At 36.5% G+C, this 22,460-nt stretch overlaps 1 protein-coding gene across 1 annotated transcript in view; it reads left to right on the forward strand.

The window, feature by feature from the left end:
* Window positions 1-14,019: 14,019 nt before the first annotated feature.
* Window positions 14,020-22,460, forward strand: part of LOC5571932 (hexokinase type 2) — a 97,258-nt gene continuing 88,817 nt past the window's right edge. The window contains exon 1 of the mRNA XM_021851194.1: window positions 14,020-14,183. Within this exon, the coding sequence (XP_021706886.1) occupies window positions 14,163-14,183 (21 nt within the window). The 5' untranslated portion in view covers window positions 14,020-14,162. The remainder of the gene's footprint in view (window positions 14,184-22,460) is intronic.

Consider the following 22,460-nt stretch of genomic DNA (forward strand, 5'->3'; position numbering starts at 1 on the left):
TATTTTTTGGTTTTACGACAGCTGAAAACGCTATTGAAAAATAAATGTCAACTCGGGGTAAGATCGACACTTTCATTTGGGGTAAAATCGACACCTTTCTTTGCTTCATAATCTAATTTCAGTGAATCTTTCTAATCGGAGGACTATCTCTGTAGTTTATGTGAGTCTTTATTTTTGAATTCCAGTGAAGTTCATGGACGGCGAACTTGTTAACATGTAAAATATGACACTATGTAACTTGTTACAAGCTATCATTAAGTATTAAAAAAATAGTTTTATGTTATCACGTTTCAACTTATTTGATAAAGCTTGAAGAAAAATTTCTCATTTAAAATTGAAGAATCAACAGAATTTGAAATATTTTCACATAAATTAATCTTATTATTTATTTACAAACCATGAGGTTCGCCAGTTTTTATTATCTAAAAATAATTACACTTTTCTGTTTTGTAAAAATAAAACAGTATTTATTTTCACAACCAATTATTCGCTACAACTTTATCTACGTAAACATTACATGAACACAAATTAATAATATCCATGTGTATTCACCCCAACTTTACAATCTTAGCATGGAACATTTGAAATTTTCATATTTATTTAGTGGATCTTTGGCCTCTCCTCAATAATTTACGTAATATGTGTATGATCCTTCAGAGGAAGGGGTCATAAATGTCGAAAGTCATGTTTAAAGCATTCTTTCGAATATGAAATGTGATGGTGATGTTTACAACGTATAAATTTTACTCAAAGTGCATGTGTCGGTTTTACCCCAACAGGGTGTCGATCTTACCCGCACTCTCAATTGTCTCACCTAAAAATGATGAAATTTCAATTTGATTTAAATCACTATATAAGCTTAATATATCATCCAGCGATCGCAAGGATTGATAGATTTATAACCAATATGTGATTCTACAACAATTTTAGGTTCGTTTAACAAGCGAAAGTACACAAATTTTATCAATTTAGCTTAGGGTGTCGGTTTTACCCCGAATTCCCCTATATCTCTGTGATTACACGTCCAATTGAAACTCTCTAAGCCGCATTCGAAAGGCAAACACGGTGTGCCAGAAACCGTTATTAACGCAAAAAAATGTCCAAGATTTTGGCACCTACCATTCGAACGATATAGTATTCAAGCATCTTCTCCGTGAATTTGAAAATATTTTAACGAGGGAATCGGAAGTTATCGTGGTTTGAAGGTTTTGAGCTATTTTGGAAGGGATTTTTACATACTTCACAATTTTTCCCATCAGTGCATTATTATTGATTTGTAAACTAGCCAAGTAACCATCAGCTTTGCATTAAGCATTCAAAACAAATGATATCTAAGCATCTTCTCTGAATAATTGAGATAATTTCTCCAAGAAAATCAGAAGTTACAGTGATTTGCATATTTACCAATATTTCTATGAAGTTTTATTAAGAGCTTATTTATATGGCTTTGTTATATTAATGTACAAAATTTACAAATAAAAATATTTATAGGACTGACACTCGGCATTCAAAAGATACAGTTGACTACACATACTAGTCGACTAGCATCTTCGCAGTTGGTTTGAGAAAACTTTATCAAAAGACAACATTACTAGAGTACCTTGAAGTTTTGGAAAGGCAAATTTTAAATATTTTAATTTAGCACGTTCAACGTTTTTACCATTACTTAATCCAACAACTTCATGTCAATATGTTAATCAATGTGATTGAAGAGCGTGATTGACCGCCCGCTGCTGCTTATTTGTCATTACAAGAGCAGCAATACTTGCACAAGGAACCAACGGATCCTACTAAAGTTTTGTTGCACCACTCTCAGTGTGTAAGTGATGGACGTCTCATTCCCTGTTCTAAGCAATATCGGCCCCGGCTGCGTCCGAGTGCAGGTCAATTTGGGTTATGGAATAAATGTACTATGTGTTGCTATTTCTGAGGAAGCCGTTGCTCTTCCACGAGAAATCATTGGGAATTTGGAAAATGGAAAGAAGTTATATTACAGGATTCGTTTTGGTAAACAAAACGCTTAATTACAAGAGTCCTAGAGATCATTGCATCATATTCACTCGTAACAGCTCCCTCCAAACATGATAAAGTCGGCAAAATGATAATTAGAATAATAAGAAATATTTCTTTTTTATACAGAAAACTTGACTGAAGACTCAATATGACGACACCTTTGATGACGAACCATTCAAAGATTTTGCATGATGCGAATCATGCAACATCAATCTGAAACGTGACCTAAGTATCAGTTTCTAAAGGAAAAGTCGATATTTACAGTATCTAAAAATTCAAGGATCTTGTGTTATTAAGTAAAACTAAACCAAATATGAAATTTGTTGCATTTAAATATTTGAAAAACATGGAACAAGGTTTATTTCGACAATAACCGACTACGTACTATTGTTTAAATAAACAAACAAACGTATCCCCTTTGTTGTCCAAATAAATTCTGAACAATCATATTTAGCCCATTTAGTACAGTAGCATACAACGATCTCACCAGTTGATAATCAACCATCGACTGAGCAACAAGGAACCACTTTCAAAATGTCCAGGTTCACCAATATGCTTATTTGGGCCATAACGAATCACTGCCCAGCAAAACGCCAAAAATGAAACCAAATGAAAATGAATACATTTGCTTATACTGTAACGAAGAACTGCCTTTCTCGAATAAAAGATAAAAGTGTAATACAAATCTGTTAAGTTAATTTGTGTCGCAAAGATAAAATGCGTGTTGCGAACATTATTTTAGAAGATTGGAAAACAAATCTTAAAAACAGGTCCAAAGCTGTACTTTGAAGTTATTGTCTTTTGATAAACTTTTAACACTTAACTTTTTAAGTGTCAGTCTTACAAACATTTTTATTAGTCAATTATGTACTTTAATATAGCAAATCCATATAAATAAGCTCATATCTAAACTTCATGGAAATAATGGTAAATATACAAATCACTATAACTTCTGATTTTCTCGGAGAAATTATCTCAATTTTTCAGAGAAGATGCTTAGATATCAAATGTTTTGAATGCTTAATGCAAAGCTGATGGTTACTTGACTAGGTTATAAATTAATTATGATGCACTAGTGGGGAAAATTGTGAAGTATGTAAAAATCCCTTCAAAAATAGCTCAAAACTTTCAAATCAAGATAACTTCCGATTCCCTCGTTTTAAATATTTTGAAATTCACGGAGAAGATGATTGAATACTATATCTTTCGAATGGTAGGTGCCAAATTCTTGGACATTTTTTTTGCGTTAATAACGGTTTCTGGCACACCGTGCAAAGAGTTATTCTTACTTCGTATGTATTTTTCCAAAAACATTTTTTGAATTTTGCTTACTAAATTTTTGCTTAAAGTTGTGACATTTTTCAAAAAACACACTGTAAAATCATATCTAATTTCCTCAGCATTGGATCGACCAAAATTTTAAATCAAAGTGTCATTAGAATCGTAATCTCATATTCTTTGAAGAGACTCCACGAAATTTTGGCGGAAAAATCTGAAAAGTATTCAAAATCAATGAAACAGTCAGTCAAGTTATCGTGCAAAAGTTTGGGTTCACCCTTCAATATGATGCAAATCGTGCAAAAGTTTGGGTTCACCTGAGCCGCACGCACATCATTTTTATCAATATCTCTGCCATTTTTCAACCGATTTTAATAGTTTAAAGCTTTTTCGAGCGCAAATAATGATTAGTTTGAGATTTCACAGATTTTTCATGTTTAAAGTATGTTCAGGTGAACCCAAACTTTTGCACGATGACTCGAACGACTGTTTCAATAATTTTGAATAGTTATCAGATTTTTCCGCAAAAAATTCGTGAGTGCTCTTCAAAGAATATAAGATTACGATTGTAATGACACTTTGATTAACAATTTTGGTCGATCCAATGGTGAGGAAATCAGATATGATTTTTCAGTGTGTTTTTTGAAAAATGTCACAACTTTAAGCAAAAATTTTGTACACAAAATTCAAATAAATCTTTTTGAAAAAATACATACGAAGTAAGAATAACTCTTTGCCTTTCGAATGCGGCTTAGAGAGTTTCAATTGGACGTGTAATCACAGAGATATGGACAGAACACTTTTGTATGTTTTTTAGAGGGTGAACCCAAACTTATACACGGGAGTGTATATCTACAATCTAAATTAACACAAATAATTCGTAAAACTTTTGGATCCCGGATCCATTTTTTTATGATAGAAACACGGATTATCAAGCCCCTGGGTAATCGCGTTCGACCGTATAACATTTGACTGTGGTAATATGATTAAATTATAAATGTTTGCATTTCATTCGAAAAAGTTCTAAATGAGTCATGATTGTTACGAAATTTTGAATTGATTGTTGTTCAAGTTCCAGTTTACTTTTCAAAAAAAAAAATCTGATGTTAAACATTTTCCAATAATTTTAAAAATGAATGAGTTTCTTGAAAATGTGAAATTTAGAAACCTCTTTCCAGGAAAAAAAAGATCAAAAAGTAACCAAAAAGAGACCGAAAAGAGACAAAACAGTAATCAAAAACCGAAACCTAACAGGAACCAGGACAACATAGTTTAATCAGACCAGACATTTCTCTGAAAATATTTTTAAACTTTTTTCCAAATTTTTTTTTTTTTTGCGACATAACGACAACATACTAGCACATCTGGTATATGCCAGTAAAGGACATTGATGTATTACGACAGTGGTCCTCAGCCTAACTGGTTGTGCGGGCCACCCCTTTGCTTATAAAATACGTCGCGGGCCACTAGATGTAAACATATAAGTTCAAGCAAAACGACTCAATTAAAATTACTCTCGACCAAAAAATTCGCTTGGCACGACTCATTCAATCGAGTTTTTCGACATTTGTTACTCAACTTGAATGGGTAATGATTTGGGCAGAGACTCGACAACACTTACTTAAATTTCGTGTCAAAATTAACCAGCCTCTGACTGGTCCGCCAGACAGCGTTACCAGCAATGATTATTGTACGATAGCTTCAGCCCCTTCTATGTTCAGCTTTTTTTCTCTCTTCTTTTCAATTTTCAATGATGTGTACCAGTTTTCTGGCAACACAAGGATCATACAAGAGAAGAAGAAAACTGATAAGAAGTCAGGTGTCACATCCTGTTTTAGGGGTCGGCAGGTGATTTATGGAATTTGCATGCCTATTATGTCTGGCAATTACTAGCGGTTTCAATCATCTTTCCAAATAACACTGATGTCCCTGGATTCTCAAGAGTTCATCCTTCGTGCAAAGATAAATGTCAAAAATTATAGGATTTCCGAAAGTGAAACATCATGAACATAATCAATTCAATAGCGATTCAAGAGATAAGGCAGGTGGAATATTTCTTTAAAGATGAGGATGGGTTTGATAAATTATCAATATTATAAACATTTGAAACACAATGATTTTAACAATAGCATAATGCCAACAATTAACATCCATAGAAGAAAAAAAACCTTAACCAAATAAAAACTATGACTTCAGCGTTATATAAAAATTAAAATTGAAATACTTGGAAAAATCGCTTTCTTACTTGAACTTTGAAAACTGCGCTACTAGAACGTTGAAAACTTTGGTGTTTTAAAGAAACGATGATATCAGACTTGAAGAAACTTTGGGTTATCAAACAAACAAAGAAATAAGAAACTGAAATTGTTTACCTTCGTTTCTTGATAACCAAATCTGAAGAAGTATCGAATGGCTTACAACAGAGAAACTTTTGCCAGATATTGCAGAAGATATCTTTTCAACTTCTGAAATCACAAGATGCGGGCCGCACAACTCCAATATTCAAAATCACTCCGCGGGCCGCACAAAACCTTGCTGAGGGCCGCATGCGGCCCGCGGGCCGCAGTTTGGTGACCACTGTATTACGACGACATTACGAAAAGGTTGGATTCATATCTATATTTAAGATATTCACTCTCCAAAAATTTTCCAAAGGAATTCCTCCAAAAATTTTGTTTTTTATATCTCAAAATAGAACCAAGATTTTTCCATACATTATCACAAAAAATACCACAAGGCTTTCATCAGAAATTCCTTCACATATTATTTCAGATATATTTTGTGAAAAAAACCCTTAGTCCTCGAGGATTTTATCCGGTGATTCTCCAATTAGTTTTTTCTAGAACATCCTCCAAGACTCCCGTTTAAAACATGTTGTAATATTCAAATAGAAACTTCTCCAGATGCCTCCAAGGATTTCTCAGGATTTTCTACAAAATTGTTCTTTAGAATTTTTATAAGATTTTGACTACAAATTTCTCTGAGGATACCTTCAGGATTGCTCCTAGGATTTCTTCTCGGAAATTCTTCTATTAATTCTAAGATATTTCTCAAGGAAGTTTTCAAAACCTTTTTCTCAAGCATTCTTCCATGAGTTTTCACCAAGGAAATTTGAATGTAATTTCCCAGAAAGCTGAGAAATAAAAAAAAATCCTTGACGTAAATTTATGGGTATCTTCTGTTACAGTTACTTATGTAATTTCACCCTTGATTAAAGAGGATTTTCAGGAAGGCTTACTTTTGAAGAACTTTTAGAAGATTTCCAAGATTATTGCTACGATAATAAAAAAAAAGAAAAATCATAATATCTCGCAGGATATTGCGCAGGATCTCCTGGAACACAGGACGAAATTACTAGAAAATTGTGTAGGAATAATCATTCCTACAGTCGAAGGATTTCATAGAAAAAATTGCTGTGCTGTTAAATTGTGTGGAACCTTAAAAGAACTTTTCAATATTCCATGGGAATTTTTTGAGAAATTCATTGAAAAATGTTTGGATGAACTCCAGTGATCCTTGGATGAAATGCTGGAGAAATTCCTAGAAAAAACAAAACTCTAAAGAAACTTAATAACGAAACACAGGTCGAATTGAGGGAATTTTTTGAAATGTTCTCAATATATTGACTCGAATAACCCCTCGAGGAGCTTTTGGATCTATTCTTTGGAATAACCGTAGACGAAATGGCGTTGAAATTCTTGTCAAGTTTTCTTGGGAGAAATTCTGTGGGAAACTTTGGATATCTCTTTGATTAACGACTGTAGAATTCGGTTGGATAGTTGTGTGAAAAAATATCTGGAGGAAGTCCTAAGATAGTCTTTGTTCAAAGTACTGCCTGAGAAAAATTTATAGAGGTATTAACGTTGGAATGTTCAAGGATTTCCTGAAGCAAATTATGGAGGAACTCCTGTAAGCATCCTATGAAAAAAATGCTGAAGCAATTTCTTGAAAAATTCATAATAAAATCTCTGAAGAAACCACAAGGATATTTCCTGAGGCTGTTCTCGAGAAATACGAGAAGAAATTTTGCATCTCAGTTATCTGCAAGCAAGATAAGGAAAGAAAAGAGACTTTAGATACTATTTTGGTTAAAATAGAGACTTCAGACACCTTTTATCAAAAATAGAGACTTTTTAGAGACTTGCAAAAACATGGTATATAAAAAGAAACCTGCTACCAGCCCTAGGTATGTTAATCCTTTACCGAATAAATTTAGATACATTAAAAACATCAATCATGTTTCCATAAGCTGATGAAATTTCATACTCGAAAGAATTCTCACTGAACAGCTCATATAGTTTTTGGAGAGCAGCGCAGCCGAATTTTTTTCGAATGAAGATAGTTTTCTGGCAATTAATGATAGCTCTGGGTTATAACGCAAAAATCCTTTGTCGTGAACATATTCTATCATGAATTACTGCTTCAAAATAATTTCCCTGATTGTGATCGAAATTCCCTGAGAATTCCAGGTTTTTTCCAGGTTGAATAAAATTCCCTGATAATTCCAGGTTTTCCAGGTTTTTCCAGGTAGTAGACACCCTGTGAATGATGAACAGTGTTTAATCCTCTATGCTCCAACGGCGTCAATTATATTAAAAACCATTGTTTCCACAAAATTTGAAGTGTTTTAGAAGAAATTTGGCTGACCACACGTCACATATAGTTTGTGTGGCAATCACTATGGGAAAGACGAATCTTTTGTATTCAGTCATCTAGCTATGATAAATAGCTAGATGACTGAATACAAAAGACAATAGAAAAGTTGACAATCTGTTCCAAATTGTTTAAAAACAATAACTTTTGAGACCTGAGAGGTTGATCAAGAATCAATACGGACCATGCAGTGTTCCTGAGTTTCGAAAAAAAAATATCAGAAACTTTGTTCAGACATTAAACTGAATCGTACGCCGCTTTAAAATTAATAAACAGATGATGAGACTGCAAGTTACACTCCCGGAATTTATCTAAGATCATTCGCAAGGTAAACATATGGTCCGTTGTTGAGCGGCCCTCACGAAAACCGGCCTGGTATTCGCCGACGAAGGACTCCTCGAGCGGTCTCAGTCTGTTAAACAGAATTCACGACAGTATTTTGTATGACAAATTCAGCAGGTTAATTCCTTTGTAATTACCATACTCCACACGTGTCTCCTCCACGTGTAGCGAGCATGCGATCTCTAACAACGATGAAACGCGGGCAATCGAACACGACATGCTCCGCTAGTTCCTCCACATCAGCACAATTGGGACACGCAGGAGATTCTGAGTGCCCGAACCTATGCAGGTACTGCCTATAGCAACAATGCCCTGACAGAAACTGCGCCAGGTGGAAGTTTACTTCCCCATGGTTTCTTTTATACCAATTTGACACATTTGGTATGGCTGATGAGTCACTCTACCTTTAGTGTAGTTATCCCATTCCTGCTGCCAACCTCTTAGCGTCGTCTCTTTACACGCGTTGCGGACTCCTCTTAATCAATTAATTTGATAAAACCTCGTTAACGATGTTACGCCAATTTACTTGGTGCATGGCTGTGTCTCTCCAACTTCGATTTTGGCCCACGTTCTCCAAAACTTGTTGCACCTGATCAAGCCACCTCGCTCGCTGTGCTCACCGCCTTCTTGTGCCAACCGGATTGGACGCGAACACCATCTTTGTAGAATTGTTGTCCGGTAGTCTTGCAACGTGCCCTGCCCAGCGCACCCTTCCGGCTTTCGCAACCTTCTGGATACTGGGTTCGCCGTAGAGCCTAACGAGCTCGTGGTTCATTCTCTGCCGCCACATACCGTTCTCCTGCACTCCGCCAAAGATCGTCCTAAGCACCCATCGTTCGAACACTCCAAGTAATTGCAGGTGTTCTTCCTGCATGGTTCATGCTTCATGTCCATAGAGGACTACCGGTCTTATAAGCGTTTTGTACATGGTACATTTGGTGCGGGGGTGGATCTTTCTCGACCGCAGCTTCTTCTGGAGCCCATAGTAGGCGCGACTTCCACTGATGATGCGTCTCCGTATTTCACGACTAACGTTGTTATCAGCCGTTAACAAGGATCCGAAGTAGACGAACTCATCAACCACCTCAAAAGTATCACACTGCTTCCTAGGCGGGTTCTGTCGCGCTCGGTTCCACCAGGCCGACTTTTGTCGCTTCACGTTTCAGGTGGGTAATGTACAGGTCTGTCACCGTTCCAAATGTTCTGCCGACAATATCCATGTCATCCGCGAAGCAAACAAATTAGCTAGATCTTGTGAAAATCGTACCTCGGTTATTGAACCCGGCTCTCCGCATGACACCTTTTAGCGCAATGTTGAACAGCAGGCACGAAAGTCCATCACCCTGTCGAAGTCCCTGGACTTGGAACTGGAATGTTCGCCCGAAATCTTCACGCTATTCTGCACACCGTCCATTGTTGCTCTTATTAGTCTTGTGAGCTTCCCGGGAAAGCTGTACTCGTCCATTATTTTCCATAGCTCTTCGCGGTCGATGCTATCATAAGTCGCTATTAAAATCGATGAACAGGTGATGCGTTGGGACTTGGTATTCACGGTATTTCTGGAGGATTTGCCGTACAGTGAAGATTTGGTCCGTCGTCGAGCGGCCGTTGATGAAACCAGCTTGATAACTTCCCACAAACTCATTTGCTATTGGTGAGAGACGACGGAAGATAATCTGGGATAGCACTTTGTAGGCGGCATTCAGGATAGTGATCGCACGATAGTTTTTACATTCGAGTTTGTCGCCCTTCTTGTAGATGGGGCATATGACCCCTTGCTTCCACGCCTCCGGTAGCTTCCCAGATTCTGACAATCAGCCGATTGAGACAAGCGGCCAACCTATCCGGGCCCATTTTGTTGAGTTCAGCTCCAATAACATCCTTACCAACTGCCTTGTTGTTCTTGAGCTGGTTGATGGCATCCTTAACTTCCCTCAAAGTGGGAACAGGTTGGTTTTCTTCATCCGCTATGCTGACGTAGGGCGGCGTCCATTTATTACGTAACGCTAAAATTGGAAATTTTTGACCGCCTCCCCCCCCCCCCCGTAACGCTTTTTGTATGAAAATTTTCAAATTTTTGTATGAGTCGTAACGCTCGAGCCTTCTTCCCCCCTCCCCCTAGAGCGTTACGTAATTTGTGGATGCCGCCTAGTCACTTCCTCCGCTGTCGTGACCGTCTGCGCCTGTGTTCCGTGCCATCAGGTGTTCATCGTAATGCTACTTCCACCTTTCACCCACCTCACGTCCGTCACGGATGCCTCGGCTGCGTTGTTGATGGCTGCTTTTATGTTGGTCCAGCAGTCCTCAAGAGGGGCTTCGTCAAGATCGCCCTCCTCCGGCAACGCTACCTCGAGATGCAGCGCGTATGCGGCGGTGACGTTTGGTTGGGCCAGTCGCGCTAGGTTATACCGAGGTGGGCGTCGATATCGTACATTGCTGATGACGGATAGTTTTGGGCGCAGTTTCACCATCACTAGATAGTGATCAGAGTCAATGTTTGCGCCACGATAGGTTCTGACGTCGGTCATATCGGAGAAGTGCCGTCCATCGATCAAAGCGATTTGTGATTCCGTCTGCTGTGGTGATCTCCAGGTGTACCGATACGGGAGGCTGTGCTGAAAGTAGGTGCTACGAATGGCCATGTTCTTGGAGGCGGCAAAATCTATCAGTCGTATGCCGTTCTCGTTCGTCAGCCGGTGGGCGCTGAACTTTCCAATGGTCGGTCTGAACTTCTCCTCTTGGTCAACCTGAGCGTTCAAATCTCCTATGATGATCTTGACGTCGTGGCTTGGGCAGCGGTCGTACTCGCGTTCGAGCTGCGCGTAAAATGCGTCCTTGTCATCATCAGTGCTTCCGGAGTGAGGGCTATGCACGTTTATGATGCTGAAGTTGAAGAACCGCTCTTTGAGCCTCAACTTGCACATTCTTTCGTTGATCGGCCACCACCCGATCACCCGCCTTCGCTATAAAAGCTGTTCCCAGCTCACGTGTGTTGCTGCAGCTCTGGTAGATGGTATGATTACTTCTAAACGTCCGCAATATCGAACCTGTCCAGCACACCTCCTGCAGTGCTACGATGTCGAAACCGCGGATCTTCAGTACATCGGAGAGTATGCGTGTGTTTCCGATGAAGTTGAGAGATTTGCAGTTCCACGTACCGAGTTTCCAATCGCTAGTCCTTTTTCGTCCTTGTGGGCTTTGCCGATTGTTCTGGTCCGTATTCTCTCGTTAACGTTCCTGTGCTTAACAAATTGTAATAAAAGCTTAATTTTGTTTGACCAAATTAGGATGATAGTGTTTTCTAACACAGAACACTTAGATATAAGAAATGAGTGTAATGTTTGATTCTAATGAAGGAATTAAAAAAAAAGATTTATATACCTTCCTTAAAATGCTACCTGTTCTTGTATGGAACTGCTTCATGCAAAACGTATTTTATGTTAAACGTCTTTATGCGACATGAGCCATCCCTGATCAAGGCGTAACTTATCATTTGCAGAAGAAATCGGTATTCCTGTAGTGTCTCTGTCGGTCCAAAGGCTAGTTTTTTGTTTTTGGTGCAAAGATAACACGGCGTAACAAAAATGACATTTTTACGTGTCTCTAGGATCAAATTATGTGTCTCTAGTAGATTTAGGGTTGCTGAATCCGATGCCGTTTTCTGAAATGTTCCAGCATTTTAAATATTTAGCAACAGGTCGCCAAAGTTGTACAAAACACTGGTTTTATTTAAGTTTACATAAAAATTAAAGTACAATTTATCAAAAAATTTTGTGATCTAATCCACCAAACATGCAAAATAGGACGTTAACTTTCATTTTAGATATAATTTGATTGAAATTGCGCGATTGAATTAAGATTAAACCGATTTGTTCAACATGCTTGCAGTCTTCATAAATAAAATCTTCATTTCTCTTATATGGTGAAATACAATACTTTTCTAGACCATCAAAAAATTCCTTTTACACATCGTAAATATTATAAACTTTTAAGACAAGTACAGTCATACAAATAAAGTTTGAATTCTGGCAAATAAAGCAAATAAATTGCTATAGAAGCTGGCAAGCTTGCATGCAAGTTGGCTGAAATAGTCAATTTTTGCATTTTTTAACAGCCAATATCTCAAAAACTGTACGTGCTATGCTATTTTTGAAAACGTCAATGGATTCAGCAACCCTTAATTAAGTAAATAGCGGTATTTTGGTGCATGAGACAAAATCGTGTTCCGCATTGTAATTCATTAGCATTTAATGGCCTACTATAGAAAAGACAATAATACCATAACAATGTTATTTTGAGATTTTATTTGTTATTAGGGTATTAGTATCTTGGCATTTACGATATATACCAAACTTATAACATGAGCCAGCCCTGGTTAAAAATTAATTACTACTGACGATCCATGTCTAATTGTCGTACAAACGTGATATCTGATTAGTGGCTGTCACTAACTAATTAAGCTTTGTCATACACACGGATGCCACATTGTTCAAAAAAATCTTTTTCTCTATAAACCTCAAACGATATGTGCATCTGTTCGAAACAGTCGAGACATCAGTGCAGCCGTCTCCGTCAATTCGATTCGGTCGTGATCGTGAAAACTTAGTCTCGATCAATGCTCCGTAGAGTAACTTTTTCACGAAAGCTCACAGCTAACTCGTTGCAGCTAGTTGCAATTTGTGTCCCGTCTGAATAGGTTTGTTTCGTTTGAACTTTAACCGTTTCAACTGGTGTCGTTCGAATTGCGTTCGTACGGCCTATGATCATCGATTACACGCGTGACGTTCTTGATCTTGAATTTCGCGTTTCCGGTCGTTGCGGTGAATGCTGCTTTGAAGTTTGTGGAAACGTCGTGTGAGTTGAAGACACTCGAGAAACCGTTGATGAAAATATATCTGCGTATGATTACGTGATCCTGCTTGGTCCAAAAGGAATAGTTCAACGATTTGAGGTTCAACAAGAGCTTTTATGGACTCAATCGCAGAGAGGAAACTGTGCGTCGAGTAATTTTTCATCGCAGCTCAGTGAAACATAAGGGTAGCATATCGATGACATATTAAAAGTTGCAAATTTTATAGCTTTACATAATCGCAGTAAACCAGAGTTTCGAAGATCACAGTGAGATTCGAAAATAAACGTAGTTCAACATTCTGCATAAGTATAGAAATCACATTTGTCCACTCTAAATTGGCGCAGGCGTGCAGGGAAATCGATTAATTGGTATATCCCTTTCCTATTCCAATCGTCTAAGAGTGTCTGTCGATTGGTGTTTAGGGTAGATGTACCAATAGTGGACGTAATAAGCACGACTGAACTTCTTTTAACCGCCTAAATTCAAGAAGCGCAATTAATGTACATGTTAATGTTGTAACGGGAAGAAACGACCATTGATTTAATGAGAAAAATGATTTCATCGCAGTAATCCACGGCATGTCAGTAAAAAATAATACCTCCATTATTGGTACACTGTTCCTTTAGTTGCGGTATATTTTTAATTTGTGTTCCTATAGTTGCGGTATCCGTTGTTTTCTTATGGGATCCTCCACTATAGGAACACTTTACCGCAACTATTGGTACAGGTAAGAAAAGGTTTTGCAAATTCAGTGATATTCCATCAGTTTTGAAGCAATTTGAACGCTCTTTTCGACTATTCCGTGTATCAACAAGCCAATACGTCGATTGGCAGTGTCAGTTCTGTGGCTAATATAGTAAAATCAGTGTAAACGGCACTACCGCAACTATAGGAACACCCACAACTAAGGGAACACTTACCCTACATACGTGACGCAGTGTAATAGTGCTGACTTAAGCAGGATAGTAAAATCTGTCGGCAGACGTTTGCTGAATTGCTTTACCTGTCATCATAAACCTTTACGATGAGTGACATCAGAGAAGAGGTAAGTTGAGATTGGTTTATTGGAGTAGACAAGATTGTAGATTTTGTTTGAAGATTGGAAGGAAATTGTCAATCAACTGTCTTCAGTTCTCTAAATGTGTTTACTTGCATAGAATAACTATCATATTTATCATTATTTTAATATCAGCGATTTTATCGTCCCCATTTTTTCTATCATTAAGAAAACATTTCAATATTCAATATCTTTTTAAATTACGATAAGGATAATCATTAAAATTGACAGCTGGTCAGTAATTTATAACTCTAAATACTCAATTATCTTGTGCTCATTACTGGTCTCTGAATCAGTTATCACTCAACAGCGCCCATCGATATACTTTTGGTCGATTTCCTGCTTTTAAAATCTAAAGATTCGTAAATGTTTTATTTTAAAAAATAAGTTATTTCTAAAAAAAAAATCAAATCAAATTTAGAAATTTTAGACTAATGTTTGTCGATTCTGAAGACGCTTTTTACCCTTTTTCAAAACTTAAAAGATATATATGAAAATTCACAATACTTTACCGTTTCTATTTCAATGCAACATAACGTAAAAAGGTGATATATTTTTAAAAAATAGAGGAGAACTCAGATTTTTCTTTCCTTTTCTGTAAATTTTGAAATGTGTACTGGCGATAGAATTATAGTGAAAACCTACTACCTAGTCCTAAAATTTCCCTCCAAGATATTAATCGAAACTTTTTTTAAAGATTTTAATATATTTGTTTTTGTCTCGCATATAGTTTTAACATCGAACATGTAACATGTAAGTGACAACAAATTATTCAGTTGCCTTCAGTTGCTTTGAAATTCACGAAAGGCACAAACATTTTGTTTTTGAAAATCGTCAAGTTTTGCCTTATATGATATTGAAATAGTATGCTTGGAACAGGTATAAACATATAGAAATGTGCATTTATAATTCTTCAAACGCATAAGAGTACACTCATGTATTAAAATGAGTGTCTTCTGCAAATATTATGAATCGGTATTTGCAATTTCACACATACTAGCACATTCGCCCCCTTTCTGTCTTTTTCGCCCCCCAAATTCAGTTTCAAAAATTTTCGATTCTTTGAATTCCTGATATTTCTATTAAACCAGATGGGATTTTTTGAATTACCAACAAGTTTTTTTTCCTTTTGAGAGGTACCACAGATAATTTCCATTATTGAACTGTAAAAGATATCAACAGCTTTTTCAACATTGTTTTCTTCTCTGATCAGTGATTGTCAGTCAATTAAATTTATTCTATTTTTATGTTTTCATAATTTGCATTATCGTATTCATAGATATTCTCATATTCGCACACTGTGGGTCTGCAGTACTGCAGTTGTTGTGGATAAATAAGGGTGTAATACTTCCATTTATTTTTTACATGATTAATTTGGTTCATGTCCAAAATTACAATTTTGTCGAAAACTAATTATAACGTTTAATTTTCCCCGACCACTGGAAGCATAATGCCCTCATTTTCAAAATCAGGGATGAAGTCAGCATATTTTCATCTCAGGGGGAAGGCCAGATATGATATCTTCAGCATTTAAAAAAAAGAGTCGTAAGCATGTTTGTTGGCATGATCAGGTGGAAAGTACACTGATGAAAAAAAATGTTTGTCGTTTTCTATATTCACCTTCACCCAAGCATGCTCAAACTCTTTAAATTTCGAAGAACAAATAATTTCAGAATTAAATGTTGAAGAAACTGCAATGAGGACTCCTCCTCTTGACTTTTTTTGTGACATAAGAAAATCACGTCTCTAAAAACGTTATAATCACATCCGAAAACTTCTTCGCTTTTTATATTCATATTGTTTTATTTTTTAAATTCCTTTATTAGTATCACTTCAAACATTACATTTATTTTAGGTGTTCTTTGTTAGACAACACTTTAATTCCAATCTACAACAACTATTGTATTGAAGTTTTTTTTTTAATTTTCAAAAATGCACCATCATTTATAAAAAGAAATCCTTCAGATTTTTTTTTTATTTTTCTCCAGTCATTTACAAAAAAATCCACCAAACATTCAACTATTACACCTAAAATTACTTCAAAGAATGTTCCAAACACGTTAGTACTTGAATTTTTAGTACAAACTGATCGTCCCATAGTTAAAAATAATTCTTCAAACTATAATGAAGAAATTTTCTGAAGAGAGCAATCCCACCCGGCGGATAGAAAAGATATTCATAAGTTTGCTTGATATTATTTAGCTTCTTATGGGACGATAGCCCTACAAACATCTTCAAAAATAAAAAAAAAAAAATCCCAAAGAAAATTGCTTTGAAGAATTAATTTTTACTATGGGATAATAGATTTGTTCTTACATTACAGTACTAACGTGTTTGGAACATTTTTAAAAATTTCTCTATAGTATAAACCTACATTGTCTTTGGGCCATCTTTACATCGCCACCAAAACAGCTGAAACTTTCACAGAACACTATTTTTATGGTAAGGAAAATATGGAAGATTTGAATTGCAAACAATTTTAAATTTTGAATCTCCCTAATAGTCAATTCATGCGAGGCTTAAACAAATTCATCTGATAAGTTTATTAATACTAGTCGCTTTTCGATTAGATTTTGGTATTATAAACAATTGTTTGAAGTCCAAAATATTGTGATTTTCCAGTTGAGTGAAATTCATGTTTATTCTGAGCTGTGATGAAAATATCAGGTCAATTGAACCCTTAACAGCCGAGATCCAGACCTCCAAACTTTTTTTTTTTTTTTTTTGTTGGTAGCGATAGGGGTAGTACTGGCACTCTTAATCCGCCCTAAGCTTCTTCCCAGCATTTGCTTTTATAAGCCTCTATTGCGTTCATCACACAGACGTTCCTAAGCAATGTTGCTCAAATGGTCACTGTGTACGCCGTAGTTTTGCAGTCTAGTAGTTCAGACTACTATCAAACTATGATAAGGCCTGAAATGCTACTAGAGTGGTTAAAGTGAAGAACGAAATAGTTTTATTAAAAGGTCCTCATTCCCCATTTCATTTCATCACTCACTATCGTCACTTTTATTTTCGACACTATCACGAATATCACCGATTATCACTCATCAACTTTCGTAATACACTTCAGATATACTTTGCATTATAGCACTTTTCACATCACACCATTTTCATATAAATTCATTGTTATTACCGTTTGCCATCTGTTAGCATCACTAAGTAATTAAAAGATACTCAATTTAAATGTTCCATTATTTTTGTTACTGTAGAGTCATTACTATTCAAACTACAATTTAGCACTATCAAGAAAGTTACAGTAAAACAAAATCACTTAGATCCATTCTTCTGCACACGCTATCATTATTAACACATTTATCATGTATGTTTGAAGAACTAGGCAATAATGTTTATGTTCAGAGAAATGATTGCAAAATGTATTATGGCCTTTATTGAATTAGTAGAGTTCACATCATTATACATCATCATTAATATATTTTTAACAAAATTATCAGAATCACTTCTGATTTCATTTTCAAATTTTCATCACCATAGATTTTATTATAAAATCACTATTAGCTCCCTCACAATCACTAAATTTAATAACAACGAGTGTTACGCGCAGTTCCACCAAACACCCATTCTTATGTTGCATTATAAAACGATTGATCACACGTTAGCTTCGAAACTTAACAACCATTACTGATTAGTACAAAGGATGCTACAGCTCGTGATGAACGAACCAAACCATCAACAGCCAGCACTGGTTTGTAAGTAACTAATAAGCCCTGGCGGTCCCTCCGTTCGAAGAAGACTTGATAATATGCCGAAACATATTAACAGATCCTCCGCCTGAATGCAGCCGTTTCATGATAAATCATGAACCGTTAGAGGTGTGCCAAAGTATTGGGAAGGTGATATGTTTCACAGACGGGTATTATTATGGTGCACCTTCTACTTTGGCACCGTCAAACCCTGTGATCGTGGCCAGGGAGATCCAGACCTCCAAACTTGATCATTTTGTGTTACAAAAAATAATACTGCGTACTTTATTCTGTCCCGTACTGTATGAGTACGTATTGCGCACATTATAAGTGCGGTTAGAAGAGCGAGATTGCAGATAAAAGTGCGGAATTACGTCGGACAGATTTAGTGTTTTCACCGCACTTATTCAGCATAAGATGACGAATAAGTGGGGCAAAGACACCAAACCGATCCAACGTAATCCAGCACTTTTATTCATGATTCCGCGCTTATAGCAAGTCAAGTTTTCGAAGCAATTAAACAAATCATTTGTCTATCATTACGATCATTCTCTTTGATTCTACTAAGCTTCAGAGTCGTGCCTTTCAACATGTAGGTACACACACTCCAAATAAAAGCTTTACGTCAGCATCACACTTTGAGTGGTGATAAGAGCCCCTCATTCATAAACAAAAATAAAACAATAATTCTGGCAGGCTAAATGATAGTAACCCGGATCCAATAAATTATACGTTTTATCAACCTCCTGGTGCTGTTCAATTCAACTCTAAACTGATAGATGTTTGATGTTTAAATGTATATCGTGTGTACAGCGACAGAACCGATCAGATTCAAATACCTTCGAGTGCATTGATAGCTATCAGTGAACGAAAAGGAGGTAAATCACCCCACGTAACACGTAAATATGTTATTGTTGCTAAATTTTGGGAAAGCACACGCCATAAAACGGAATTGCATTATCATTTGTGTCGAATCAAATACACGAGCCACCACCAGAGGCTGATAGCTAGATTGTTTTATTATTTTTCAAAAATAAACCAGTGTGCTGTTGACCTTTAGTTTGATTCTGTACGCATACTTGCGGTTTAGTCTTTCCGTACCAGTAACATGTGTAAGTAAACCATGCTAGGCGAATTTCGAACTGATGGGCGTTTGAAAACAGAGCTTCCTTAAATTTTCACAAGAATGATGCAATCTGGGCATGAACTCTTGGAGTGTGAATTAACACAAATGGATGAACTGAAGTTTCAATATCAAGGTGCGACAGCTACCTCGAGAATCAGAGATAAAAAAGTTTTCTATGCTAAATTTGCTATCCAAATCGAAGGATTTGGTATTGTGTAAATGTGGTATACGCACTGATTTTACCAATAGCCCTCCTTCGATAATAAATCTTCGAGCTGTTTAGTAGAATACCTATAAGTAGATGAAAAAACCGAATTTAGTACTATACCATTTAATTCCACTAGAGTTTGTATCCTTTGACAGATACGCGTATTTCGACCTCAACTGTAAGGCCGTCTTCAGTGTCGTGTACTAGACTCGGGTACACGACACTGAAGACGGCCTTACAGTTGAGGTCGAAATACGCGTATCTGTCAAAGGATACAAACTCTAGTGGAATTAAATGGTATAGTACTAAATTCGGTTTTTTCATCTACCTCCTTCGATGTTCAATGAACATTCCGCGGACCCTGAAAATGGATGAAATCGAAATGCAAATTTATGAAAATTTTCCAAATTATAAATTATAAACAACAGATATCCTTGGCAGCCACACCCTTCTTCTTCTTCTTCTTCTTGGCATTACGTCCTCACTGGGACAGAGCCTGCTTCTCAGCTTAGTGTTCAATGAACACTTCCACAGTTATCAACTGAGAGCTTTCTTTGCCAAAGTTGCCATTTTTGCATTCGTATATTGTGTGGCAGGTACGATGATACTTTTATGCTCAAGGTAGTCAAGGAAATTTCCATTAAGAAAATATTCTAGACCGTCCGGGAATCAAGCCCAGACACCTTCATTGCTTTGTAGCCGCGGAGATAAATTTTTACATAAGAATTTTCTATAAAATCCGTCAAGACACACTTCTCTGAATTTTTTTTCCCGGAAATTACAAGTATTACTGCTCGTAATACTGGATGCATTTTGCAAGATTTTTTCCGGATTTTTTTTTATCACAAACTAATTCAGATATTTGTCTTAAGTAAACATTTATCAATTTTTCAACGGTGATTTTAAGGAATTTTACCATTAAATTAGGTCAACATACATTCAACAATTCAATTTGATTTTTTAAGGATTGCTCTAGAGATTCCACCATATTTTTTACCAGGGATTATTCCAAATATTATTTCATAAATTCTCCAACAAAATTTTGGAAAAAACATGACGGTTTTTCTAGATTAATTGCGGAGACAATTATTGAAAACATAATCAATTGAAACCCTGCATAAAATTCTGTAGGATATTTTGGAGGCATTTCTAGAAAGTAATTGAAAAAAAAATCCCTGCAAGGAGAACAAGGTATATTGTTGGTAAAAAAAGTATGACGGTAATATTAATAATATTTTTAGGTTGTTGAAAATATAAATATAAATATTGTTGATTTGACATTATATTATTAAATATAATTTCAATCTTGAGCTAAATTTAAGTATGCATTTTGTTTTATACATTGCGTTAGGGAAAGCTAATTTTTTTTATGTTGGCAACACTGATAAAATGTCACTAATAAGCTAAATTCTGTCAGGTATCCTGTAAGACACCCCACGGTGCTCCCCTGGCCGGCCGTTATTATCAGGAAAACACTCCATCAAATCTGTGCTCACCAGTTGTTTTCTATAGCTAAGCAGCATGTCTGGGAAAAAATCGTATAAATCGTACATAATCATATAGTTATTTGTAACTTCTGGCGGAATTTTGAAAGAGAAGATCAACATAATTTGGAATTACGCTCTTTTGGAGATGTAACCATTGGAACACTAATTTAAATTGAATAATAAAAATAAAAAATCGCATAACGTATTTTTAAAGACGTCCTCAAAAAACATTGATCTAGCACTTCAGAATCACTAGATAATATTAATTTAAGGTGATGCTAAACTTTTCAAGATGCTGCAATATTCAGTATGAGTGTTGCAATACGCGATTCCATACTTATGATGGGTAGTGTATTTGAACAAACCATCTTTTGAACAAATTTTAATGGAATACTTCTTCTGACAATCACAACCAATAAAACCATCCCTCCCTCCCCCAATATCTCAGATTTCCATTGCATTTCTGGACTTATACCATCGAAAGGCGTTACTTTAAAAGGGCTCGTACACCCAACCATGTGGCTTATAGGAGATCCAGGGCTGGTTTAGGGGATTTCGTCAGTTTGGGGGTGTTATTAAATATCTTGTATGCGTTAAGAGCCAGCACAGTTCTGTCTTCACCGAAGGTTCAGTACTCATTATGATCTACCTTTAGGTGTTGAGGATCATCCTTTTAGTTAAGAGCTTGGCCAGCAGGGGCGCTATTTTCGAACCAGATGATTGGGAAGGTTGGTGTCCAGGGAAGAGTTGTTCAAGGGCTCAAGGGCTGACATGCGGTGGTTATTTAAATACGGAATTCCACCACCAAGGGGCGCTTGTGTACATGAAACTTTTGTTTTGCGGATATCCAAGGATCCTAACCACTTAGAAAGATGGCGTCTTGCGCAAAGTTGCTCAGTGAGTCAAGAGCTATAATTATTCTCAACAGGCGACGCTAGCAAGCATGAAACTTTTGTTTTGCGAATATCTAAAGATCTTGCCAACTTAGAATGATAGTTCCTTCAGTAAATTTGTTCAGAAAGTCAATGGTTATCATGGACCCTGATACTTTTGTGTTGCCGATGTTTCAGGAATCTGACCAATTAGAAAAATGACGTCTTCGGCAAAGTAGTTCAGTAGCTTAATGCCTATCATTATTCGAGCCAAGAGATTCGAGATTTTGCTGAAAGACAGCACTAGTAAGCATGATTTTTTTTTCGAGGATATTAGGAGCCTGACCATTTTGAAAGATGGCGTCTTAAGCAAAATTATTCAGTAGCTCAAGGAATATCATTATTTGAGCCATGGGATTCAAGATGTTGCCATCAGATGGCGCTTGTGTGCATGTAGCTTTTGTTTTGTTAATATTTCAGGATTCCAAGTGATCAAGGAAAGACAACGTCTCCGTCTGTTAACTAAGTCAAAGGCCTATCATTGTTCGAGCTAGTTGATTTAATATTCTGCCAGAAGGCGGTACTAGTGTGCATAAACATTTTGTTTGCGGATATCTCAGTCTTCGGCAAATATATTCAGTAAGTCGAGCCGAATGATTAAATTTTTTTCCACCAGGTGGCACCAGTGAGCATGAAACTTTTTTTTTTGTTGAAATCTACTTGCTAAAATAATGATTGCTTGTAATCAACTAAACAACTCTACCATAGACGCCCCATTTTCACATAGTCAGGATCCTGATATATCCTATTGATATTTTGGTGGAAATAATGATAGTCCTTGAGCTACTGAACAATTTAGCCGAAGACG

The sequence above is a fragment of the Aedes aegypti genome, chromosome 3 (genome assembly GCF_002204515.2).
Source record: "Aedes aegypti strain LVP_AGWG chromosome 3, AaegL5.0 Primary Assembly, whole genome shotgun sequence".
Taxonomy (NCBI): Eukaryota; Metazoa; Arthropoda; class Insecta; order Diptera; family Culicidae; genus Aedes; species Aedes aegypti.